This window comes from Nyctereutes procyonoides, unplaced genomic scaffold (genome assembly GCF_905146905.1).
Source record: "Nyctereutes procyonoides isolate TBG_1078 unplaced genomic scaffold, NYPRO_anot_genome, whole genome shotgun sequence".
NCBI lineage: Eukaryota > Metazoa > Chordata > Mammalia > Carnivora > Canidae > Nyctereutes > Nyctereutes procyonoides.
This window is the reverse complement of record NW_026575128.1, coordinates 2,598,922-2,618,226: the sequence shown is the minus strand read 5'-3', so window position 1 is coordinate 2,618,226 and position 19,305 is coordinate 2,598,922. Positions and strand designations below refer to the sequence as shown.

The 19,305-nt window shown below is 43.4% G+C and overlaps 1 protein-coding gene across 2 annotated transcripts; it reads left to right on the top strand.

Moving 5' to 3' along the window:
- Positions 1-211: 211 nt before the first annotated feature.
- On the top strand, positions 212-12,547 carry ZFP69B (ZFP69 zinc finger protein B). 2 transcript variants are annotated; one of them, XM_055341464.1, is made up of 6 exons: positions 212-282; positions 1,187-1,594; positions 5,215-5,300; positions 7,227-7,353; positions 7,616-7,711; positions 10,986-12,547. In XM_055341464.1, the coding sequence occupies exons 2-6, from the start codon at positions 1,465-1,467 to the stop codon at positions 12,152-12,154; spliced, it is 1,608 nt and encodes a 535-aa protein (XP_055197439.1). In that variant the 5' UTR covers positions 212-282; positions 1,187-1,464; the 3' UTR covers positions 12,155-12,547. The 2 variants fall into 2 exon arrangements, with proteins under 2 accessions (XP_055197439.1, XP_055197438.1); XM_055341463.1 differs by lacking the exon at positions 212-282 and adding an exon at positions 918-1,115.
- Positions 12,548-19,305: the final 6,758 nt, after the last annotated feature.

The following is a 19,305-nucleotide window of genomic DNA, read 5'->3' as shown; positions in this document are numbered from 1 at the left end:
GGCAACAGTCCCTTGCCCCTTGCGGGCAGAGGGGAGACAGCTTCTTCAGCAGGTGGGGGTGGTGACGCGGCACCGGCTCCGTCCCCCCACCCCGGCCGCCCGCGAGCCCGGAGTGACGCGGCCCCGGGGCGAGCATCCCGCGAAGCGCCGCGAGCCCCAGGCTGCCCCGGAGGACGCTGGGAGCCACGCGCGGAGGCCGCTGCCGCGCAGGCGCACAGGTCGCGGCCGCGCTACGTGGGGGCGTCTCGACGCTGCGCGGAGGGCGTCGGGCCGTATGAGGGGGTGAGCTGGACGGGGGGGGGGTGAGCTGGGCGAGGGGGGGGCGCGGGGGGCGAGGGGGGCGAGGAGGGTGAGCGGGGTGAGGGGGGCGAGCGGGGCGAGGGGGGCGCGCGGGGTGAGCGGGGCGAGGAGGGTGAGCGGGGTGAGGGGCGAGGGGGGCGCGCGGGGTGAGCGGGGCGAAGGGGGGCGCGCGGGGTGAGCGGGGCGAGGAGGGTGAGCGGGGCGCGCGGGGCGAGCGGGGGTGAGCGGGGCGGGGTGGGTGAGCGGGGCGAGGGGGGCGCGCGGGGTGAGCGGGGCGAGGAGGGTGAGCGGGGCGAGGGGGGCGCGCGGGGCGAGGGGGGGTGAGCGGGGCGGGGTGGGTGAGCGGGGCGAGGAGGGTGAGCGGGGTGAGGGGCGAGCGGGGCGAGGGGGGTCGCGCGGGGCGAGGGGGGCGCGCGGGGTGAGCGGGGCGAGGGGGGCGCGGGGCGAGCGGGGGGGCTCGGGGCGAGGAGGGTGAGCGGGGCGAGGGGGTGAGGGTGGCGCGCGGTGCGCCCAGCGCCCGGGTCAGGCTCAGACAAAGGCTGCGAGGTCCAGGCCTGGAGAAAGGGTTATTACTCCCTCCGGTGCGGGACGAGGGGACGGGAGCGGGCGGGCGGGGGTCGGTGACTTGCGGCCCCGGCGACGCCCCGGAGCTGGCATTCCAAACCTCCAGACTAGTGTAAGCATCGTGCACCTGCAGCGGAGTTGGGCTTTATTCATGTCCGTGCTCATGACGCCAGCGCAGTGGTTTGGCCCACGTGGGCCGTGCATGTCCACCGTCTCCACGTACCTCTCGTAAAAAGTTTTCACTGATCGGTGTAAGTTCTAGAATTCACCGTGCCACTGAGCGATTTCCAGGCCCTTTTGCCGACTAATGTTTTCTGTCCAGCATCACCAGGGGGCTGTCGAGGTGGAACCTCCAGCTGCCTGCTGAGAAGACCGATGGAACGCAAGACGAGATGGGCCTTGTGAGCCTAGACATTAAAAGGTCCCGACTCCGGATTTGGGTACACTCTGTTCGCTGGGTGCCTGAGCGTGGGGGACTCCAGCACCACCGCGAGGCCTGAGTTTCCAGCAGTTTCCTTATCGAAGGTGGCCATGCCCAAATAGGACCTTCTGCCTCGTGGGCTGAGGCGGAGAGCTCCAGAAAGGAGTGCTGAAGTCGTCATGCTGCAGCAGCTCCTCATCACCCTGCCCACGGAGGCCAGCAGCGCGTGGGTGAAGTTGCGCCATCCGAAGAAGGCCAAGGAGGGGGTGCCCCTGTGGGAGGACGTGACTAAGATGTTTGAAGGAGAAGGTGAGAATAGGCTGGTTGGTGGGAAGGAGGAAAAGCAGCGTCGTCCTCTAGTGTGAGAAGGGAGGTAGACACCTGAGCAGAAGCATCCCTTGGTGTGACACTTGGGTAAAAGGTGTCTGGGGTTCTTGATTATGGCACCTGGCCTGGGGGTTTCCAGGATAGTACTACTGGTCAGTTCAACCCGAAACCAGTATGTGTCATGCCTGTGTAGGTTCTTTCTTTTCGTTTTCCCCCGTGGGTGTGTGAGGCTGGGAAGACTTGCCTGATTTTCTTTATTTTACAGTGATGAATTTTTTTTTAAAGATTTTATTTATTTATTCATGAAACACAGGGAGGCAGAGACATAAACAGAGGGAGATGCAGGCTCCCTGCGGGGAACCTGATGTGGAACTCTATTCTAGGACCCTGGGATCAGACCTGAGCTAAAGGCAGATGCTCGGACAGCCTGGGTGGCTCAGTGGTTTAGCACAGCCTTTGCCCCCCCCCCCCCCCGGGGTGTGATCCTGGAGACCCAGGATCAAGTCCCGTGTTGGGCTCCCTGCGTGGAGCCTGCTTCTCCTTCTGCCTGTGTCTCTGCCTCTCTCTCTCTCTTTCATTAATAAATAAATAAAGTAAAAAAAAAATAAAGGCAGATGCTCAACCTCTGAACCACCCAGGTGCCCCTACGGTGAGGAAATGTGAATCAAATGAGAGCCCTGTGCAGGCACTTAGTGGCTAGGTCAGGAGTAGAAGGCAGCAGGGAAAGACTAGGTGAGCCTGAAGTGTCTTGTGCTAGAAAGCAAGGAAGAGTGCAAGATGGACATGTATCAGCAGGTTGGGCAGTTTGGACAGACCTTTAGAAGACTGCTAAGTATCCAGATTGATTGTTAACACTGGAATAAATAAAATTCCATAAGTTCATGATGACAAAATAGAGAAAGGGGAAAAACTCATTTACTGGCAGTGGTGTTGATTCATATGCTTATTTCTTACTTTGAAAATAAATTATTGTGGGAACAAGGAATAATACATTTATCTTGCTTTTGAGATCATTTTCAGTTGTTGAGGCAAAGCTTTTTACAGAAAATAGTCTGCCAATAAAAATGGAAGAATATTTATGATAGAATATTATGATAGAATATTTTACTATAAATGAAATAATGGGGGACAGGGTATTCACATGGTGCCAAAGTATTGCCCCCATAAATTACTTGCTAAATGCCAAGGAAAGAACACACCTTTCCAGTGGTGGTATCTGGGGGTCACTGTCTTAACCAAGTGTGCCACTGGTGGGATAAGCTCACATTTTGTGCCTTCTGGATAATGTAATATAAAGCACATGGTATCACCTATGAAGAATTCTGCCAAAATGTTTAACATGATCCTAAATTGAGCTTAAGGCTGAACTTCTGGTTTAAAGAAAATACAAGGGATAGAGAAGGTAAACGTAGCACCATCAGACTGTTGGTCTCTTAAAAAGTCAGTGTCATGAGAAAAGGGGAAGTACTATTCTAGAGAGATTAGAGATAACAGCCACTTTGAATGTGTGAATCTTGGTTGGCTCCTGGGTCAGAATAAATCCAGAATAAAAGATAATTTGAGAAGAGTTGAGGAAATCTAAATATAAATTATTAACTTGCTTAGATGTGATAAATGGTATTTTGGTTATGCAGGAGAAGATCCTTATTTGAAGTATTTTGGGGAGGGGGGGGCACCTGGGTGACTCGGTTAGTTAAGCATCTGCTTTCGGCCCAGGTCATGATCCCAGTGTCCTGGGATGGAGCCTATATTGGACCCCCTGCTCAGCGGGGAGTCTTCTTCTGCCCTTCCCTTTGCCTGCTGCTTCCCTGCTTGTGCGCTCTCTCTCTGTCAAATAAATAAAATCTAAAAAAGAAAAAGAAAATGAAATATTTAGGGATGAAATATCATAATGTCCGCAACTTTGAAATGGTTCAGAAAGGGGATCCCTGGGTGGCTCAGCGGTTTGGCGCCTGCCTTTGGCCTGGGGCGTGATCCTGGAGTCCTGGGATCGGGTCCTGCATCAGGCTCCCGGCATGGAGCCTGCTTCTCCCTCTGCCTGTGTCTCTGCCTCTCTCTGTGTGTCTCTCATGAATAAATAAATAAATCTTAAAAAAAAAAAAAAGAAATGGTTCAGAAAAATAGATGAAGAAAATATGGCAAATATTAACAGTCATTGAATGCAGGTGGTGGATGCATGGGTGTTCAATATTCATGATAAGAAGTGGGGGGAAAATACCAGGACAGCAATTCGTGTGCCTTAATTCCTAGTTTATATTTTTTTAAAATATTTTTTTCTTTATCTATTTATGATAGTCACAGAGAGAGAGAGAGAGAGAGAGAGGCAGAGACACAGGCAGAGGGAGAAGCAGGCTCCATCCACCGGGAGCCTGACGTGGGATTCGATCCCGGGTCTCCAGGATCGCGCCCTGGGCCAAAGGCAGGCGCCAAACCGCTGCGCCACCCAGGGATCCCCCTAGTTTATATTTTTAATACCTCACGTTCAGCCAATATTTTGGAATTCTAGCAACCTGGCAGAGTATTATGCCTAACACTTTAGCAGATTTAAAAAAATGAACTGGATAGTTTCTACCCATATATTCATACTAATATTCAATTGAGGGAGATAATTATATAAATATAATAGGAGGCAGTCGGAGAAAGATAGCAGAGTAGAGATAAAAACAAGCCTTGGAAGAGTACAGGGAAGAGGAAGCTTTCTTCGCATTAAGAGTGTTTGAGGGATCCCTGGGTGGCGCAGCGGTTTGGCCCCTGCCTTTGGCCCAGGGCGCGATCCTGGAGACCCAGGATCGAATCCCACGTCGGGCTCCCGGTGCATGGAGCCTGCTTCTCCCTCTGCCTGTGTCTCTGCCTCTCTCTCTCTCTGTGTGTGACTATCATAAATTAAAAAAAAAAAAAAAAGAGTGTTTGAGAAAACTTCACCTAAACTGGTCCAGAAGGACATCTCAGTTTTTCAACGAGTAGGATGTATGTTCAAGAACAGTGAGTAGTTATGTGGGTTGGGTGTGTCTAGTGGATGAAGAAGGGTGTTTAGAAGGAGATAATACTTAGAGAAGCAAAGATGGACTGGTTATGGAGGATCTTGAAATCCATGGGAAAGTGTTTGGATTTTTCTTTCTTATCAGTGGGGAAGCTTTGAGGATTTTTGAACAGAGAAGTGGCCCAGTATGTCTGTGCTTTTGGACCAGTGTTGACCATTGGGAAGTATTAATATCTAAAGAAGCTGCCTTTTCATTAAGGAAGCTCCAGTCAGGGCAGCCCAGGTGGCTCAGCGGTTTGGCGCCGCCTTCGGCCCAGGGTGTGATCCTGGAGGCCCGGGATCGAGTCCTTCATCAGGCTCCCTGCGTGGAGCCTGCTTCTCCCTCTGCCTCTGTCTCTGCCTCTCGCTCTTTCTGTCTCTCATGAATGAATAAAAAAATGAAATGTTAAAAAAAACGTAAAAAAAAGGAAGCTCCAGTCTGCTCTGAGTTGCTCTAAATGTCCCTATTTGTAAATGTTTTGAGAGAGGAGCCTGAAGTTCAGCAGGTCTGCAAGCCGGTTTTCTGTTTTTGGTGGGGCGGGGGGCAGGGGAGGCAAACCTTATGGCTCTTTTCCTTTCTCAGTTTTGCTCTCTCAGGATGCTGATGAGACCCAGGGAGAAAGTTTCAAGTATGAAGTGACCTCTGCACCCTCGACAGTGGAATCTCAGGTGGGTTGCAGTTTCCTGTCACTTTATTGAAATTGTTTCTCAGATTTTAAGAGCCTTGGACTTTGATATTCTTTGACTCAATTTGCTGGATTGGATTTCCTTAGCCTGTTCCAAACCAGGCCACATTGGTTGATTTCACAGGTAAGTTTCCCACCAATAGTAAAAGGTTCCTCATAATAGAAGTTCACCATAATAGAAGGTTCCTCAGGAACCTTCTTGTTTCAAGCAAACCTCTGGCCATTTATCCAACACAATTAAAAATCATGGGGGATAGGCTAAATGGAGGATGGGCATTAAGGGGTGCACTTGTTATAAAGAGCCCTGGGTGTTATATGTAAATGATGAATCACTAAATTCTCCTGAAACCAATATTACACTATTTGTTAACTAACTAGAATTTAAATAAAAATTTGAAAAAAATCATGTGGGTGCGTGTACGTGTGTGTAAAAGTAATGTAGTCCTTGCCCTGAAATGTGTATGTGTGTAAAAGTATGTAATGTAGTCCTTGCCCTAAAACCTCACAGATGTCTTCTGGGGGGAAAGACAAAACATTGTAAAACATTTTAAGCGGCATTTAAAGATTAACAGAATGCAGTTCTGATATTCTTGGAGATGTATATGCTTCTTTAATGACCTTTAAGCGAGGATATCTGGTTATGTTTTGGAGCAGAATTGTAGATGAAAAGGGAAATAAACTATTGGCAGATCATGAAGGGCACAAGCTAAATAGGCTGACCAGAGAAGGAGGGAAAATTTCCAAGAGCAGTAGGAAGTGTCTGTGTATCATAAATGAACTAATCATAAAACTATTGGCACTGGCAATGGACAAAGCTCTGTGCTACCAAAACCCAGAATCAGGGAAACTCAAGAAAAGCATAGATCGGGATGCCTGGGTGGCTCAGTGGTTAAGTGTCTGCCTTTGGCTCAGGGCATGATCCTGGAGTCCTGGGATCGAGTCCCACATTGGGCTCCCTGCATGGAGCCTGCTTCTCCCTCTGCCTCTCTCTCTCTCTCTCTCTCTCTCTCTCTCTCTCTCTCTCTGTCTCTCTCATGAATGAATGAATAAATAAATAAATAAATAAAATCTTTAAAAAATTAATAGATTAATCAGAGAAAATCGATATAGAAGGAGATATTCTTAGAGAACAGAAGAGTTTTATAGTGGAGCAATCTTAGCTTCCAAAATAACACAGTATAGGGTTTAATCACCTATCTTTAACATTTCTCAGATTCAGTTTTCTAATGGGTTAAATGTGCATGCTCTTGTCAGCTCATAGGCCTGAAATGCCTTCCAGAGTTATTTATAATATATAAAAAGCATTATAATCATCTTCATACATAAAGAATGTATTATTATCTTACTCTTCTGGGTTCTGGGTTCTTTTTGCATTTGGTAATATTTTTAAAAATAACCGCAAGGTGGTTATGTAATGTATGTAGGTCATACATGACAGGCTCTTGTACTTCACAACACAGTGTCTGCTTTGGTCAAATCTTCCTTACTGGGCAGGATCCGTGCTCCCTCCAGAAATGCGCTGTTCTCACATACTTCGCTCACTAACAGAAACACCCAGCTAATGCTGCTTTACCCATGCTGAAATGTTCTTATTTTAACAATTCATTCTCAGCCCAACCAAAGTCCCTGTCTTGAACTCTCCCCTCCCTCAAATAGTTTTGATCTTTATTGTCCTTAATCCAAATTACCATAGACTGTTCTGAGACCTACTTTAATATTTCATGAGTATTTCTCCTTCAGCCATATCATAAGTTGCAAAAGGCAACTTACATGTTTTCTGCACTGTGTTGTAGTCTCCTGCAGAGAGTCAGCCAACTAATTTTCAAGAGAGTGTCCAAGAAAACTTGGCTAGAATCTCTTAGCATGTAGGCAATGTTAGACCTGAAAAGGAACAAATTTGATATTCTAGGAACTGTTGACCTTCAAGGACATATTTGTGGACTTCACCCAGGAGGAATGGGGGCAACTGGCCCCTGCTCACCGGAATCTATACCGGGAGGTGATGCTGGAGAACTATGGGAATCTGGTCTCAGTGGGTAAGGATAAGTTCCCCTTAAAACTAGAACCTACCTGTTGTAAGAAAATCTTTATTTCTAACCAAATTACTGTGCCCAGGCTTTGGGTTGTGATACAGGTTTCTAGTTCCTTCTAAACAGCAAGTCAGGATTGCTGTGGTCTTTTCTGCCTTGATCTTTCTGCCCTAGCCCTCAGCAGGCCTGAATACCAAAGAACTATCTTTTAATTCTTGGGTTGGCTCTTTGACCTCAGCACATGCAATATTTTCTTCTTCGTGAGCAGGATATCAGTTCTCCAAACCTGGTGTGATTTCCCAGTTGGAGAAAGGAGAAGAGCCATGGCTGATCGAGAGAGAGATTTCAGGAAGTCCTAGTTCAGGTAAGAGCAAAGCAGGTGGGGCCTCTGTCATGTTTGCTAGAGAGCTCCACTTGAAGCCTTCTCCAGGCTTTGGGGAAGACCATGCCACCAGGATGGGACCCACAGGAAACCTGATTACTACTCTGCACTTGCCTCTTCTCATTAGTTTCCCTGGAATAGGAAAGAGATGCTTTTCTCATGAGAGTTAGTTTTCTTGACTAATTCTCCTGTCCCAACTTTCAAGATTTTCTTGCTTTCTCAAACCCCATTCTGAATCTTGCTCTCATCATGGCTGCTTTCTCCTGTCCATCCAGGTATTCGTGGGTCCCTCCTCATTAAGTACAGCACCCTTCACCAGATTCTCATGTTATTTTATCATGGATTTCACTCTTTCACAGTTCCATTAAAATTTTTTTTGAATCTTATTTTGTAATCCTAGCTTCAATTCTGATTCTCTTTTTAACTTGTGTAATTTAACTTTTTATTTCAGGTAACTTAGGACTTATCTTACAGAGGAGAAAAAGAAGGCTCACAGGTTAAGAAATTTGTCCAGCATCACTTAGCTACTGGTCAGTGGAGTTGGTATTTGAATTCTAATCCTTCTTATTCCACAGTTTGTGTTTTTAACAGCAGTGTTCTACTCGACAGCATTGGGTTCATAGACCTGGCCACCTTGGTATCTATCCTTTCCTCCACCAGCCAGTTTATAATTTTTATCTCCTCTCTCTTTCTCTTCCTGCTTTTTCAGAGTGCTTCTCATCAATATCCTTTTTAACGCAGTTATGTCATTTCCACCTCTATTAGGATAGGCTAAACTACTATAGCATATAGACTCTAAAGTGTGGCTCAAGCAGAAGAGGAATTTCTTGCTCATAGGTCTGGAGGAACTGGTCAGTCCAATAGATAGTTCTTTTTCATCCAGTGAATTGGAGATGGATATTTCTTCCACATGGTGGCTGCACCATTCCCTAGGGCCTCTTCCTCATCTAAGTGTAGCCAGCACAGAATAAGAGCACACAGGAGCTCATCTGGGAGGTTTTTATGGGCCAGCCTGGAGTGAGTGGTTCACATGACTTTCACTCTGAGTCACTTATGGGAGAAACCTTTATCACTTCGCTCAAATAAAAAAAAAAGAAAGAAAGAAAGATTGGGAAATATAGTGTAGTTGTGTGTCTAAAATGGGAAGAACTTATTTTGGTGAATACCCAGTAGTGTCTGCCACAATCCTTGAGGGGCTGCTATTCTATATCTGCACAAATGCATTGTGATGGTTTTGGCTGTTCCTTGACACCAATATTCTCCATATTTTCATCTTTGTTTTATACATCCATATGAACTCTATTCCCATATATCCCTGGCATTTAGGACATCTCTGTCTGGGTGCTGTTGTCACTTCAAACCCAATACATCCGAAAACAGACCATCTTCTCTCCCAAGCAAATTTCTTATCCTGATTCCTCTATTCTTTCAGTCTCAAAGACCACATATTATGGTATCAGCAAGACTGTATCATGTTTTTCTACTCTCAGTGCTTCCCTAATTTTTCATGCTTCTCTGATATTACCTACTAGAAACACTTCTCCTCTTCATCTTTGGTGATGCAGTGCCAAGCCAAGTCCCAGCGTCTCATGCCTATTACTATGATTTTTCGTTGTATTTGTTAATGTTTTGTTGTTTTTCTGAATCATTTTGAATGTTACTGTCAGATTTGACCTCTTGAAATATGACATTTATCTTGTTCTTAACGCTGAAAAGTTAAGTGACTCCTTATTCCCTGTAATAAGTAATGAAAACATCTCTACTTGTTTTTTTTTAAGGATTTTACTTATTTATTTAAGAGAGAGTAAGAGTGCAAGTGGGAGAGAGGGGCAGAGGGAGAGAGAGAATCTCAAGCAGATTCCATGCTCAGCATGGAGCCCAACGCAGGGATTTATCTCATAAGCCTGAGATCATGTCCTGAGCCAAAACCAAGAGTCAGGTGCTTAACCAACTGAGCTGCCCACCTCTCTCTTGCTTTTTAAGTCCACCCTAAGACTTACCAAGCTATTCCCGAGCACTTTGTATGTGCTGATCCTAAGGTGAGGTTAGAAATTCTGGGGAATGAGTTTGTTGTGAACAGGAAATATTGGTGGTTTAGGATGGCAGAGTCCAAAATGGATTGATGGGAATGGAAAGAGAATAAAAACTAGAGAAACTCCCTCATCTCAAAATATTGCCCCATATATACTGTGGATAGACTATATAGTCTCTATCCTTTAAGATTTCATAGTATAGTTAATAATATGTCACAAATTAAGAAGACCATGTTTCACCTCCTATAGGTATAGGCAAAAATTATGAAGATTGATAAAAATCCAGTGAACTTGAAGGGAAGGGCACCCATATTGAGAGGACACATGTCTCCTGAGAGCACACGTACCCAGAAACGAGTAATTCCTCTTTATTAAGTTCTATGAAGTATTGACAGGAATGTAAACAAATGTTTCTATAATGATAACATGAAAAACTGGAGACAACTTAAATATTTGTCGGTAGAGAAGTCAAATTATTATATGCCCATCAATGGAATGCATGTACTTGTTAAAAATAATGAGATAAATATAAATACACAGACATGGAAAGGGGGCCTGTAAGATTTGGTTGGGTTAAAAAACAAAAGAGATGGATAAATTATATATATATATATATATATATATATTACCTTTTTTGTGCAAATGTATATTTGTGACCATACATACATAAATACACACATTCACATGTACATACTTTTGGGAATATCTAAATGGATATATTCCAAAATCCTAGGAAACTAAGGGAATGGAGATGAAATGGAGAGGGGCTGTCCCTCCTATGTTATTTAATGTTTTCTTTTAATGTGTAGAAAGTATGAGATAAATACTTGAAAAAAAACTTTTTTTATTATAGGGAAGATTTTGTCATAGAAATCTGGACTTGAGACAATATGGTACAAGAATCCTGTGTTCCTTAATCTCATCTCTTGCTATCTGCCCTTACAGTGATGCTCTTTTCTTAGTTGACTTCCTTCTGGAATTCACATGGATGAACTCCTCCCAATTCCTGAAAGTCAGCCCACATATTCTAACAGCTGCTTTCCTTTTACAATTTCTTCATTTATTTTTATATTACTCTCTAGGGGGCAGAACTACATTTGAAGATAGCCCAAGGTTTCTTTGCTTAGTACATGTTAATTTTCCCCCCTCCTATTCTCACTATGGCCATTTATTTCTTAAAGTGCACTGAATATGGGTCATTTGTATTTTGGGATTTCTTTCAGACTTGGAGAATAAAACAGAAACCAGCGAGTCCTCCTTAAAGAATGATATTTCATGGGAAGGATTACACCATGGCCTCATGATGGAACAGTCCACAAGAGGAAACACCTTATATTCCACATTGGGAAGACTCTCCAAATGTGATAAGTTAGAAAGCCACCAGGAAAACCAAAGAGTGGGTGAGGGGAAAATTCCCTTGACCCACAAGAAAACACTCACTCAGGAGAGAGGCCAAGAATCTAACAGATTTGAGAAAAGTATTAATGTGAGCTCAAAAGTTATTCCAAGACCAGAAGGTCCTCCGAGAAAAAAAGACCATAAATATAAGATACCTAGAAAGAGAAATAGATACAATTTAGATTTGATTAATCATTCAAGGAATTATACAAGAATGAAAACCTTTGAATGTACTATTTGTGAAAAAATCTTCAAACAGCTCATTCACCTTACAGAACACATGAGAATTCATACTGGAGAGAAACCTTTCCGATGTAAAGAATGTGGAAAAGCCTTTAGCCAAAGTTCATCCCTTATTCCACATCAGAGAATCCATACTGGTGAGAAACCCTATGAATGTAAGGAATGTGGGAAAACCTTCAGACATCCATCATCTCTTACTCAACATGTTAGAATTCATACTGGGGAGAAGCCCTATGAATGTGGTGTATGTGAGAAAGCATTCAGCCAGAGCATTGGGCTGATCCAGCATCTGAGAACTCATGTTAGAGAGAAACCTTTCACATGCAAAGACTGTGGAAAAGCATTTTTCCAGATTAGACACCTGAGGCAACATGAGATTATTCATACTGGTGTGAAACCCTACATTTGTAATGTATGCAGTAAAACCTTTAGTCATAGCACGTACCTAACTCAACACCAGAGAACTCATACTGGGGAAAGACCATATAAATGTAAGGAATGTGGGAAAGCCTTTAGCCAGAGAATTCATCTTTCTATTCATCAGAGAGTCCACACAGGAGTGAAACCTTATGAATGCAGTCATTGTGGAAAAGCATTTAGGCACGACTCATCCTTTGCTAAACATCAGAGAATTCATACTGGAGAAAAACCTTACGATTGTAATGAATGTGGAAAAGCCTTCAGCTGTAGTTCATCACTTATTAGACATTGCAAAACACATTTAAGAAATACTTTCAGCAATGATATGTGACATACATTCAACATCAAATAATCCTCATAATGGAACAAAAGCCTCTAAATCAGAGGTTTTCTGACTTTTGGATTTCAAGAAGCAAGGATTTTTTTTTTTTTTAATGACTTGACCCAGTGTTAAAAACTATCAGTTTTGCCATAATAAAGAAACTTCCTGTTACCAACATTGTCTCAGAAAAGAAAGGGCATTTTAATATTTTAAAATATAGGGAGGATGTAATCATTAGGAATAACTCTTAACATTGAATTAAGTTAGGTTTATGAAAATCTCCCAAATTTGTTTTTATTTTTCTCATTTCATTATGGGCCAGTGGAAGGTTCATCATGGCTATTTGGACTGGCTTTTGAGAATCACTGTTTTAATAATCCCTTAAATAATCAGAATAAAATATAACTTTTTTATTATAACCCTTTATATGGCTAAAAGGGGTATAAATAAAAATACTGGTTGGCTCATTTCTAGAAGAAATAATCTTAAAGGAAGCTTTCTAGAATTGATTGGTAACCTACTACACATGAAATACTGAAGTATATTTTATGGCTTCTTAAAGGGAATTGGCAAACTTCATAAAGGGCCAGATAGTAAATATGTTAGGTGTGTGGGGCATATGAGCTCTGTCAGAACCACTCAACCCTACCGTGTCAGCGCAAAACCATCCAGAAAAATACATAAACCAGGATATCTCAGCTTTTGCACTGTTGATATTTTGGGCCAGATGTTTTGGGCAGCTGTCCTGTGCACCATAATGGGTTTGGCAGTATATCTGCCCATCAGTTGCCAGTAATAGAGCCAATAATTCCCCCACACCTATCGTAACAACCACCAAAAATGTCTCCAGACATTGCTAGATGTGCCCTGGGGATCAAGATTGCACTTGTGAAGTACTTGAAAACCACTGAATAAACAAATTGAGTGTAGCTCTGTTCCAGTACACAATAAACTTAATGTAAAAAACACATTTGGTCACATTTAGCCTGAGAGTTGCAGTTCACCATTCCTGCTGCAGAGTACATAAATGACTGCCCCCAAATAAGCACAGCAAGAATAATGATCTTACAGGGTTATTTTTTAAAAATCTGCTTCACTGGAACTTTTGATATGTCCTGCTATAATGTCTTTAACCGTAGAAATCTTATATAGTTTCTGAAATACTTATAGCAATCTACCATAAAAACCTGAGGAGGCTTATCACTTATTTGACAATGCTTCCCATGTGATTTGACATAATAAGCCTAATAGTCAAAAAGACTTCATTTAGAAGTTGAGTTTTGGGAGGTTTGTCTGAAATAGATTTTAAAGTACATCCCTAAATAAGCTTACATTTTATTTAAAAACAATAATTGGGACACCTAGGGGGTTCAGTTGAGTGTCAGACTCTTGATTTCGGCTCAGATCATGACCTTAGGGTCATGAGATTGATCCCTGTGTCAGGCTCCATGCTCAGGGGGGTGTCTGCATGAGATTCTCTGCCCCCTCTCCCCTGCTCATGCACATGCATTCTCTCTCTCTCTCTCTCAAATCTTTAAATAATCTGCTTAGCCAAGGTGGCAATATGATTCTAAAGGCAAATACAGAGGATTACATCATTAATAAGAGTTAGCTTAATGTTGAGAAGATTTGATTGTAAAGACAAAATATAAAAACTTTGTTTTTCTAGGCTGATATAGAATCTTTGTTTACAACTTTAACTGATAACCCAAGAAAACTGCCATATTAACAGAGGAAAACCAAACTCCAATCTTATACTGGTTTATACTTCCAATATCAAAACTCGTTTTGGTAAGATGAAGTTTTAAAAACATTTGAAAGAGTGAGAGTGAGAGAACACGAGCTGAGGGTCGGAGGGAGGGAGAGGGAGAAGCTGTCTGTTGAACAGGAAGCCTGACCTGAGGCCTGATCCCAGGACCTCAAGATCACAACCTAAGCTGAAGGCAGACGCTTAACCAATTAAGCCACCCAGGTGCCCCAACAAGATGAACTTTTAAAAGAAATCATGCAGACCTTCCTTTTTCTTCCTTGTCATCTCCCATGTTGATATATACTTCTTGAGACAAGGACATGCAGGGCACTGCTTGGATCTGAGTTTTTGTGGTGGGTGCTGTGATATGCTGACCAGAATCCCCACTAGGAATTACAGACCGTGTAGGGAATGTGGCCAATAGTCCTCAACTCTCACCTGCCATCAGGGGTTCCCTTAACTGAAGACAGCTGTCTTGTCAAAGGGCATACCCTCTGCCCAAGTTGTTAACATCTAATGACCATTATAAAAGTCCAGCCATTTTGCCCCATATTTAGGATGGTCTGAAGGGTAATCCAACTTTTAGAACTCCTCAGAGAGTCAATCAAGGCTTCTGTTGATATTGTCTCTCTTTAAATAACCAGTCTCACTTGTATCACATCTGTTTACTCTTAGATTATGCATAAAACTTCATGAGGCATTAGACAAACTTCTAAGGATTTTCCCCCCTTTCCTGACAAATTTTGCAATGGAGATAACATGAACTTATTTGAATTTCAGTAAATATAAGTAGAATAAAAGTTTTGTATATAATGCTGATGATTCTAAAGACATTTCCATTTGATTAAGCCAACAACCTTAAATTAGCTTTAAGACTGAATATTAAAAAAAAAAAGACTAAACATTTTCCAAGAGCATGTGAACTTATAAAACATTTGGGTTAGTTTCTATCTTTGAGTTTTAGAATGCCCAATTCCTACAAGCACTTGCTTTAAACCAACTAAATAGAGATAATTTATAAGTTAATTTTAGCAATATCACCTGGAGATAGAGAAAATATCTCACATTTATAACATACATGGACACACAAGATGCAAGCAAAATCTTAAAGGCCCAATTTTCAAATGTCTCCTTTTTACAAAACAAATCTAATGGCAAGATGGTGTTGTAATTTAGGGATCCACTCACTGGTCATTTTTCTCTGTATTGTGGCCAAGCAGCATTATGAAAAATAATTGCCCAACTTTGGAGAATACAGCCCAAAGGGTTGCATATGGGGATCAAATTGTTTCCCATTTTCCCATAGGAACATAGCCACTTTTATCCAAAGATACCAAGAGATGCAGTAACAAGCAAACCAAATGAAACCCAACCTCTGTAAGCATTGGTTTCTCCCCAAAAGTCAGGGCTTCATTGACTCAACCAAACAGCTTCCTCATCAACTTTTTAGAAAAGGAGGTCAAAAGAACTCCAACCCCCTATTTGGAGGCATTGGAAAGGGAGGAAAAAATAAGATCTAAACCAAACAGGAGAAAGAAATAAGCTCACATGCCCTCCATATGAAATCCTCAGCTAGAGACTTCTGTCCAAACCAAACCCAAAACTGTTTCCTTGCCACAGGAGTTAAATTAAGCTGGAGGCACCCAATCAGGTTGGGGCCCTGGGGACGGTCCCCAGGACAAAGAGCCTAGGCAGCTGTTAGGACCCATCACCGGGCTCCTGTTACAGGCTGAGGGCTGATGAGCCATGGTCAAAGAGCTCCTCCCCAAAATGTAACCAAGCCCAAGTTCACCCATCTAATGGACAGCAAAGACAATCAAACATTGAGCATGCAGCAAGGAAAGGAGATTGGAGGGCAAATCTCAAATCCACCTCTCCCAAGGAGAGTTGGGGGAATTTAAAGGCAAACAAAAAGGGTAAAAAGTTGTGGATGTGCTTATTAGCCTGCAGGTGCAATTAGTACCATCAACGCTTTGGTTACTGGTTTCACTAGTTTTCTCAGAATATTGAAAATGTAGGGATCCCTGGGTGGCGCAGCGGTTTAGCACCTGTCTTTGGCCCAGGGCGCGATCCTGGAGACCCAGGATCGAATCCCAAGTCGGGCTCCCGGTGCATGGAGCCTGCTTCTCCCTCTGCCTGTGTCTCTGCCTCTCTCTCTCTCTCTGTGTGTGTGACTATCATAAATAAATAAAAACTTTAAAAAATTTTTATTAAAGTAGAGATTACTTTAAAAAAAAAAGAAAATGTAATTCTTACTGGCAGGTGGTGTTTGGAGGTGGGCGGGGGATGCCAATCTGGACACTTTGCTACATAATGACAGAGCTAAAATCATGCTTCACTGTCGTCCATTTCAGGGATAACACAGTATTATTTGGGTTATTTCGAGTCTTCCTTGTGTGTGCTTTTATACAGGTAGGATCATGGGTTAGCTGCCTTTGGAACTGGAATTGTTCTTCACTGAATATTAGGTTGTGCTCAGATCCTAAACCTTCATGGCAAAGTGGTCAAGAGTTTGCATTCAGAAATCATAAAACTATTTATTCAAATTCCAACTCTTAACTCCTCTAGCTTTGTGATCTTGGTCAAACTCTTTTTTTTTTTTTCATCTGTCAAGAGGCATTTTTTTTAAATTTTTTTTATTTATTTATGATAGTCACAGAGAGAGAGAGAGAGAGGCAGAGACATAGGCAGAGGGAGAAGCAGGCTCCATGCACCGGGAGCCCGACGTGGGATTCGATCCCGGGTCTCCAGGATCGCGCCCTGGGCCAAAGGCAGGCGCCAAACCGCTGCGCCACCCAGGGATCCCAAGAGGCATTTTTAATAGCACACAACAGGTTTATTATGCTAGGTACCCGTAGCCACTCAAAACCAGAAATTATTAATATTGCATTTTATGCTCTTTCAGCTTGTGATAAATACTCATTTATGAAAACACAGAGATATATAAAGAAAACAAACAGGACAGAACCCAGATATACCAACGTGAAAACTTTGATCTAAAAAGACAACACTGTGGGGCACCGGGGTGGCTCAGTTGGTTAAATGTCTAACTCTTGGTTTTGGTTCAGGTCATGATATTGGGGTCCTGGGATGGAGCCCCGAGTCAGGCTCTATGCTCAGCAAGGAGCCTGCTTCTCCTTCTCCCTCTGCAGCTTCCTCTGCTTGTGTGCGTGCTCTCTCTCTCTGCCAAATCAAAAAAAATCTTTAAAAGAGAGAGAGTCTTTCTCCTTATCCCTCCCCCTCTGCTCTTCCCTCTGCTTGCCAGTCCCTCTCTTTTTCTAAAATAAATTTAAAAATATTTTTAAAAGACAACATTATGTGATTCCATTTATATAAAGTATCAAAAGTAGTCACACTCATAGAAACAAAGTAAAATGGTGGTTCCCAGGGACTAGGGGGAGGGGGGTAACAGGGAGTTCTTGTTTCATGGATATAGAGTTTCAGATTTTCAGAAATCTGAAAAAGTTCTGGAGGTCTGTTTCACAATGTGAATACAGTTAATGCTGTGGAACTGGACACTGAAAAGTGGTTAAGATAGTAAATTTTATGTGTGTGGGGGTTGTTTTGTGGTTTTTTTTAATTATTTATTTATTTATTTATTTATTTTACCACACACGTGCACTCAATTTTTGGATGTACTTCTTTCCAGAGGATGCACTCTAGTACCCAGTCTGAAAAATTCTTCCAACCCACTTGTACCAACCCCATATCACTTCACTGACCTTCACTGGTCACGTCCTCCCTTCCCTCCCCAGCCAGCAGCAAGCACCCCCTACTCCATATATGTATGTCAGTAACACATTTCCTCATGGCAAAAGCATTTTACAAGTTGGATTACCCCCTGGATCCCGACTTTCTATATATATTTTTTTGCCATCTCTTAGACACCTTGTTATGGGCTGGATTGTGTCCCCCCCAAGCCCTTGCCAAATTCATATGTTGAAACCCTAACCTCTAGTACCTCAGAACTAGACTGATTGAATATATTAATCACTTTAAAGAAGTGATTAAGATAAAATGAGTCATTAGGGTATGCTCTAATCCAACCTGACTTACAAGAAGAGGAAATTTGGGCACACAGAGAGACACCAGGGACCTGCGAGCACATGGGAGGACACTGAGCGAGGCAGCCATTTGCAGCCAAGGAGTGAGGCCTCAGGAGAAACAAACTCTGCTGATGGAGGCAGGCCTGTCTAAGGACCCAGAGGGGTTCCTGCAGGACCAGCCAAGAGGGTCCTCGGCTCTGCACAGGACAGAAATCAAGCTCGAGCCAGGAGGAAGTGAGAGCAGAGGTTACTGAATAGTGTAAGTGACACAGTATAGTTGGCAGAGTGTCTGGGAGCCTCAGAAGAGGAGCGGGGAGTTTCTACGTTGCTTGGGGTTATGTGTTTATATTGGAAGGAGGTCCAGGATATGTGTGCCTTTAGGAATCCAAGTCTCATTAAAGGTGACTGTTAGGTGAACAATAGCTGTTATTCTAGAAACCACTGAAGACGGGGTATTGACGCCAGTGTTGACAGAAGCTTATTCAAAGCTAATGTCCTGGAGCTCAGATCTGGTTGTTCTTAGATGTTATCAGGTACATGGGGGCCTAGGAGGAAACTCAGACGGTGGTAAATTTTCTTGCTTCCCCTCTGGAGTGGGAACATATAGCTTCCTCGGTTGACTCAGATGCAAGGTGAAATACAGAACATGAGGAAATGGGGCCTAGCAAAGCAACAGCAGAGATGGAGCCTTTCTAAAATGGATCCCCTTTGGGGAATCCCTGGGTGGCTCAATGGTGTAGCGCCTGTCTTCGTCCCAGGGAGTGATCCTTGAGACCTGAGATCGAGTCTCACATCAGGCTCCCTGCATGGAGCCTGCTTCTCCCTCTGCCTGTGTCTCTGCCTCTCTTTCTGTGTGTCTCATGAATAAATAAATAACATCTTAAAAAAAAAGTAAAATGGATCCCCTTCAGCTTCCCTATCTCTGCTGAGACCTGGATCCTGGACTTCCAGCCTCGAACTGGGAGAAAACAAATTTCTGTTGTTTAAAGCCACTCAGTCTGTGGCATTTTGTTGCGGTAGTCCTAGCAAACTAATGCACGCCTTTAAGAACATTAAAAATATAGATTTCAGACTTTTTTTTTCTTTTTTCTGAGAGGGAGAGAGAGAGGGAGACAGAGGGAGTCTCAAGCAGGTTCCATGCCTGATGTGGCGCGCGGTGTCACAGCCCTTAGATCATGACCTGAGCCGAAACCAAGAGTTGGATGCTTAGCTGACAGAGCCACCCAGGCGGCCGCAGACTTTATAGTTTTTTAATTTAATTGTTTTTGGAGGTGGGTTGATATAAATACATATCCCAGCCCCGCTATTATCAGAAAGATAAAGTCCTCATTATCCCGTTTCCACACGCTGCTCCCTCATAGCCC